The sequence below is a fragment of the Salvelinus namaycush genome, chromosome 38, assembly GCF_016432855.1.
Source record: "Salvelinus namaycush isolate Seneca chromosome 38, SaNama_1.0, whole genome shotgun sequence".
Classification (NCBI taxonomy): domain Eukaryota; kingdom Metazoa; phylum Chordata; class Actinopteri; order Salmoniformes; family Salmonidae; genus Salvelinus; species Salvelinus namaycush.
Window position 1 is genome coordinate 20,419,214 of NC_052344.1, and position 7,601 is coordinate 20,426,814.

General features: G+C 40.6%; 1 protein-coding gene across 1 annotated transcript; it reads left to right on the forward strand.

Moving 5' to 3' along the window:
• The first annotated feature begins 4,394 nt into the window (after positions 1 to 4,394).
• On the forward strand, positions 4,395 to 6,463 carry LOC120032087 (fish-egg lectin-like). The gene is made up of 5 exons (XM_038978030.1): positions 4,395 to 4,449; positions 4,565 to 4,798; positions 4,977 to 5,194; positions 5,328 to 5,446; positions 6,045 to 6,463. Exons 1-5 carry the CDS (start codon positions 4,395 to 4,397, stop codon positions 6,184 to 6,186), a joined length of 768 nt encoding a protein of 255 aa, XP_038833958.1. The 3' UTR covers positions 6,187 to 6,463.
• The last annotated feature ends 1,138 nt before the right edge of the window (positions 6,464 to 7,601 follow it).

The following is a 7,601-nucleotide window of genomic DNA, read 5'->3' on the forward strand; positions in this document are numbered from 1 at the left end:
GGGTTTAATGACAATTTCAACAGTTATAATACGAAACAGTTTTATAAACTGACACTCTCCATCCTCTACTACTCTGCTCCAGCTCTCACACTCTTTCCCAGATCTTACACTCATTGAGTAGATATCATCATTCTTGTTGACTGCCCAGCACCCAAAGGGTCCACAACTGTAGTACTTCACAGCTCCTGGCAATCCTGTCCATGGAAGGGGTGAGCCTGGACCCTTGTAACCAACTGTGGCACTACGTGTCAGACAGAATGGAGTATCGTCCATGTTGGCCCCCACAATAAACTGTTCACCTCCAGCATCCACCTGCTTCAGAAGGCCTGAAGACAACAAAGACAGACGGACAGACAAGCAAACGGGAGCACGTATCTGTGAATTCTGCCAAATGACTTACATGTTAAAATTGTAATACATTAATAATTTTTTCAACACCCTGATGGTATCAGGAACGCTAAGAAGCAGGTGTCCTCTGGATAAATATTGAGCAATACTCTCCACTTACCTGCAGCTTGCACCCAAATTTGGCAATTGTCAGTAGGGAAGAATTTATGCGTCCACTGCTGTTGCCGCGCATTTCGGTGCCGGCCACTCATCTCTGCCTGGGCAAAATGTCAGTGTTCTCGTTGAACCACATCGTATTTGAATGTTGGCTATACCATTATTTGTCAAGCCCATTCGCTCATTTGTCATGCCTCTAACATGCAGTAATCCTAAAAAGTTGTGTAATAGCATACAGTTTTTGTGAATGTCTCATGTCTCACCCTGGCTCTATCTGCTACATGTTGCACAAACACAGAAAATAATAATTACCCACACACACAGGTGGGGAAAAAGGCTGCCTAAGTATGATTCCCAATCAGAGACAACGATAGACAGCTGCCTCTGATTGGGAACCATACCCGGCCAACAAAGAAACAGACAAACTAGAATGCCCACCCAAATCACACCCTGACCTAACCAAATAGAGAAATAAAAAGGCTCTCTAAGGTCAGGGCGTGACAGTTATTCTATATGTGTATTTATGTGATACAGGACTTGTGCAATTGAGTTTTATTTGTGTGTTTTTTGTTAGAAATAGTGGAATAGTGGAATGATTTGATTCTCTTTTTTGTTTGTATTTATATGCTACAATTTGTTTCTATTTGTCTTTGTTACTTCTTTTTGATATTTATAGTTTTAAATGTTATGATTATTTATTTGTGTTGTTCCAAATGTCTGAATAAAAATTACAGTTAGTGCAGAATGGTGTTTGTTTTTCTGTGTGTGGGGGGGGGGCTTGAAGTGGAGGTTCGCCAAGGGAGCCATGCAAGCTAGAACCGCCTCAAGTATTGAATTTCAAGCACAGATTCAACTATACAGACCAGGGAGCTTTACAAAAGCCTCATGAAGAAGGGCAGTGATTGGTAATTGGGTAACAATGACAAATCAGATATTGAATATGTATTTAATTTAACATTTATTTAACTAGGCAAGTAGGTTAAGAACAAATTCTTATTTACAATGACGGCCTACCAAAAGGCCTCCTGCGGGGACGGGGGCTGGGATTACAAATGTAATAAAAATATAGAACAAAACACACATCACGACAAGAGAGACACCACAACACTATATAGAGACCTAAGACAACAACATAGCATGGCAGCAACACATGAAAACACAGCATTGTAGCAACACAACATGACAACAACATGTTAGCAACACAACATGGCAGCAGCACAGCAGGGTAGCAGCGCAAAGCATGGTACAAACATTTTTGTGCATAGACAACAGTATAAGAGGCAAGAAGGTAGAGACAACAATACATCACGTGAAGCAGCCACAACTGTCAGTAAGAGTGTCCATGATTGAGTCTTTGAATGAAGAGAATGAAGCATGGTCACGTTAATAATTATGCTGTGGATGATGTTTTAAACGACCCAGATACAACAAAGATACATTGGTCCTTCTGAACTGAGCTGCAGGACAGGAAGGAAACTGATTAGTCATTTTAAAACAGCTAAAGTTCAATGGCTGTGATGGGAGAAAACTGAGAAGGGATCAACAACATTGTAGTGACTCCACAATAATGACCTGAATTACAGAGTAAAAATCATTATAAAATGTACAGAATAAAATATTACAAAACATGCATATGTATGCAACAAGGCAACAAAATGAACACAGCAACGGAATACACGTTTTGGCCTAAATGCAAAGCCTTATGTTTGGGGTAAATCCAACACAACACATCACTGAGTAACTGCCTCCTTATTTTAAAGCATGGTGGTGGCTGCATCATGCTATGAGTATGCTTGACATTGGCAAAGACTGGGGGAGTTTTTCAGGATGAAAAGAAACAGGATGGAGCTAAGTACAGGCAACATCCTAGAGGACAACCTGTTTCAGTCTGCTTCACACCAGACACCGGGAGAGGAATTCACCTTTCAACAGGACTAAGACACATCTACACTGATTGGTTACCAAGAAGACAGTGAATGTTCAATGAGTGGCCAAGTTACAGTTTTGAGTTAAGTCTGCTTGAAAATCTTTGGCAACACTTGCAAATTGCAGTCTAGCCATGATCCACAACACCTTTACATAAACTATATGACCTAGTGGGGCCTAACCCGAACCACGAAAACCATCCCCAGACCATTATTTCTCATCCACCAAACTTTACAGTTGGCAATATGCATTCAGGCAGGTAGCGTTCTCCTGGCATCTGCCAAACCCAGATTCATCTGTCGGACTGCCACCTCAATTACCTCGACTAAGCTGTGCCCCACCCCCCCCCCCCCCCCCCCCCACACACATTGACTCTGTACCGGTACCCCCTCTATATAGCCTCGCTACTGTTATTTTACTGCTGCTCTTTAATTATTTATATATTTTTTAAATGTACTTATCCATTTTTTACTTAATACTTATTTATTTCAACTGCATTGTTGGTTAAGGGCTTGTAAGTAAGAATTTGTCACGACTTCCGCCGAAGTCGGCTCCTCTCCTTGTTTGGGCGGCGTTTGGCGGTCGACGCCACCGGCTTTCTAGCCATCGCCGCTCCATTTTTAATGTATCCATTTCTTTTGTCTTGTTCCCTGCACACCTGGTTTTCATTCCCCAATCAATTCATATGTATTTATTCCTCTGTTCCCCATCATGTCTTTGTGTAAGATTGTTTGTGTTACGTGTATTTTGATATTGTGGATATTGTTACGCGCATTACTTTTTGTCTATGTTCCGTGTTTGGGCACATTTTATGTTACTTTGTGCTGTCATTTTGACCGGAATAAAAAGTGTGCCTGTTCACTACACTCTGCTCTCCTGCACCTGACTTCGCCTTCTATACACACTCCTAACAGCATTTCGGCGCATGTGACAAACACTATTTTATTTGATTTTATTTGAGATGGTAAAGCGGGATTCATCACTCAAGAGAAGGCGTTTCCACTGCTCCAGAGTCCAATGGCGGCGAGATTTACACCACTCCAGCCGACACTTGGCATTACGCATAGTGATCTTAGGCTTGTGTACGGCTGGTCGGCTATGGAACCAATTTCATGAAGATCCCAACGAACAGTTCTTGTGATGACATTGCTTTCATAGGTAGTTTGGAACTCGGTAGTGAGTGTTGCAACCGAGGACAGACTATTTTTACGCGCTACACACTTCAGCAGTTGGCAGTCCAGTTCTGTGAGCTTGTTTGGCCTACCACATCGCGGCTGAGCCGTTGATGCTCCTAGATGTTTCCACTTCACAATAACAGCACTTACAGTTGACCGGGGCAGCTCTAGCAGGGCAGAAATTTGACGAACTGACTTGTTGGAAAGGTGGCATCCTATGACTGTGCCAAGTTGAAAGTCATTGAGCTCTTCAGTAAGGCCATTCTAATACCAATGTTTGTTTATGTAGATTGCATGGCTGTTTGCTCGATTTTAGACACCTGTCAGCAACGGGTGTTGCTGAAATAGCTGAATCCACAAATGTGTAGTTGTGTCCACATACTTTGTATATATAGTGTAGCTTGAAGAAGATTTTAAAAGAGAAATGGGCAAATATTGCACAATATAGGTGTGCAAAGCTCTTATGAGACTAACCCTTGAAGAAATCCAAGGTGGGTGTGGACTTTCTATAGGCACTGTATTTCAAAATGTAAACATGGCAAATGCATATTTCAATGTAAACACAGAAAACATGAGAATAACAAAGGAATGATCTTTGTCATCAGGTGACTTTAACACAACTCTCCTCTCTCCCGGACACCGGACACCATCAAGTCTTCGTTTAACAGGTGGAACAGGAACCCATCATTGGTGAAAGGTATGTGCAGGGCTATAAAAGCTCAGTCTTGCAAGGGGACAATTGAAGTCTGGTGTACAACCAAACTTATACTGTAGATCTACAGAGACATCATGAGAGTCACTGCAGCCGTCCTACTGGTCCTCTGTCTCCTGGCCGTCAGTCATGGTAAGTTACCATCATCTGAAACATGCTTGCTCAACTTGGAGTTGATGAAATTTGCTCCATAATGTCATCCTCCTTTTTCTTGGTGTACTCTACTCATATGTCTTTGTCTCCATAGCATGGGACTGTCAGAAGGTAGTAAACATCAAGAATCTGATGCAGATCGATGCAGGACTGGGGCAAGTGGTTGCTACGGACACAAGTCAAGTCCCCTACTACCTTGTAGGTGATACATGGATCCGCCTGCCTGGTTCCCTGAAGCATATCACTGTAGGACCAGCAGGGATCTGGGGTGTCAACAAGGCAGACTCAATCTACAAGTATGTGGCCGGTAACTGGGTGCAAGCTGCCGGTAAGTGGAAAGCATTACTCAATATTTATCCAGACGACACCTTCTTTTTAGCTTTCCTGATATCATCAGGCTGTTGATTTTTTTTTAAAATTGTAACTTGTAGGTCATTTGGCAGTACTGACAGATATGTGCTCCTTGTTTGCTTGTCCGTCCGTCTGTCTGTCTTTGTGGTCTTCAGGCCTTCTGAAACAGTTGGATGCTGGAGGTGAACAGTTTATTGTGGGGGCTAACATGGCCGATACTCCATTCTGTCTGACACGTAGTGCCACAGTTGGTTACAAGGGTCCAGGCTCACCCATTCCATGGACAGGATTGCCAGGAGCTGTGAAGTACTACAGTTGTGGACCCTTTGGGTGCTGGGCAGTCAACAAGAATGATGATATCTTCTTAATGAGTGTAAGATCTGGGAAAGAGTGTGAGAGCTGGAGTAGAGTAGTAGAGGATGGAGAGTGTCAGTTATTCTAAAACTGTTTCATATTCTAACTGTTGAAATGGTCCTAAAACCCTGATTGAATCTGTTTGTTTCCAGCTGAATCAAGAATGCCAAAACAAGGGGTGGAGTCACATTGATGGCAAGCTTTTTATGATTGAGGTGGCAACTGATGGTAGTGTCTTTGGGGTCAACTCTGCGGGTAGTGTTTTTACCAGGTAAGGTTGCTACTGAACTATGTGTATGATAATGGTATACCTTTAATTATAATTCTTATCCTTACTGTACATGCTTTGTGAAGCTCTTTACACAACAACTAAAATACTGTAGATACATAAATAAAATCAGTCAAATATAATCAGATCTAAACTTATAGGACTTATAAAGAAATGTGTAGACAGTGTAAGGTAAAGTGGGATGTCCTGTAAAGCTACAGTTTGTGATAAAACAACAACTTCCCAGAAACCCCACCACTTGTTTTGGTAAACAGCTGAGGAATGTAGTTAGAGACATGTAACCACTCTCAAATCCATACATGGAGCTACGGATGCAAAGACACATCAATTATTTGTTTAAAAAAATATATCTAACATGTTTTTTAAAGCTATACATTGTTTGTTTACAATAACATTGTTGACAAACATTTGAGTAAAAACTTACATTTTGTCTTCTGACGTGGTTGAATAAAGCTCAAGAGGCAGAAGTTATATTCTTAAAAATCAATGGCTATAATCAATTATTCAAGTCCAAAAATGGATGTACTTAAAAAGATGGATAATCTTTAAAACATGAACCCCAACCCTTTCTTCAACACAGAGATGGCATCACAGCCAGTAAACCAGAGGGCACTGGATGGAGCAATATCCCAATGTCCATGCGCATGAGCCACGTGACCTACGACCTGGGCCGTCTTTGGGTCGTCTCCAAGTCTGCCGTCACCATGGTGTGCACACCTTAGCCTCTCCTCTGCATCTGATGGCTGTTCGGGATCTGTCTAAAGTTCACTTGCTAACTCATTGATGTCTCTTTCTGGAACAGTCTTCTGCTTGAGAATGCCCAACATTAGTTCATAAGAATCCTTCATTCTAAAACCTACTACTCTACCTATACTGTTCAGTACTTTATCTTTGTCAATAGTAATCACTGATCTTAATATCTTGCTCACCAGCCACATGGGTTTTGCTGTGCTTCAGAGGTCATTCATATAGATGGATGGAATCCTTTTCAATGCTTATTATGTCATTATATAATCATTTCCCACTAAAATAAAGCATTAAGTTTGAAGCTATTGTAATTTCCGTGTTTCTTTGTTTTCATATTGACCAGGGGGATTTTAGTTTGCTCTGCCAGTGGTGGTTTTAGCATGTACATCTTGGTGGGGAAAACAGATCAAATTGTTTTAGATACATTCCAGCAAAGCCACTACACAACACAACATTAAACCAGTGGTGGAAAAAGTAATCAATTGTCATACTTGAGTAAAAGTCAAGATACCTTAATAGAAAATGACTCAAGTAAAAGTGAACGTCACCAAGTAAAATACTACTTGATTAAAAGTCTAAAAGTATTTTGTTTGAAATATACTTAAGTATTAAAAGTAAATGGAATTGCTAAAAATGTACATAAGTATCAAAAGTAAAAATTCCTTATTTTAAGTAAACCAGACGACACAATAAAAAAATTGACGGATCGCTAGGGGCATACTCTAACACTCAGACAACATTTATAAATGATGCATGTGTGTTTAGTGAGTCCACCAGATCAGAGGCAGTAAGGATGACCAGGGATGTTCTCTGATAAGGGTGTGAATCGGACCATTTACTTTTGGGTGCCAGAGAAAATGTATCGAGTAAAAAGTACATTGTTTTTTTTGGAATGTAGGTAAGTAAAAGTACAAGTTGGCAAAAATATAAATAGTAAAGTAAAGCACAGATACCAAAATGTTTTACTTAAGTAGTACTTTAAAGTATTTTTTACTTAAGTACTTTACACCACTGCATTAAACAATCCATTAATTGCAGTATAAGGGTGACAGACAGTGCCCACAAACTGTTAGGGCCTACATAAAGCTATCCAGACAGCAGAGCTTTCCTTTCAGCACCATGGAGTGAATCCTTACCACCAATACACCTGACTATCAGCGGAGCCTGGCAACCTGGTCTCAGAGTAATTAGTATTATTCTGTACGTAAATCCGGGACCACTATTTAGTATGATATGTTACATTTCGTATGGGATGTATTCATTTGTGGATGTCCATTACCATTTTCATAAGATATATGTTACGAATTATAATTTGTATTATATGTTACGAACTTGCAAAGCGTACAATATGTTACATATTCTGGTTAGGTGGCTAACGTTAGCTAGCTGG

Bases quoted from the DNA above. Each gene is read 5' to 3' on its own strand.
- LOC120032087 (XM_038978030.1), top strand. From the start codon at position 4,395: ATGAGAGTCACTGCAGCCGTCCTACTGGTCCTCTGTCTCCTGGCCGTC. The intron at 4,450-4,564 runs GTAAGTTACCAT...TTGTCTCCATAG, and splicing joins TCTCCTGGCCGTCAGTCATG to CATGGGACTGTCAGAAGGTA. The intron at 4,799-4,976 runs GTAAGTGGAAAG...TGTGGTCTTCAG, and splicing joins TAACTGGGTGCAAGCTGCCG to GCCTTCTGAAACAGTTGGAT.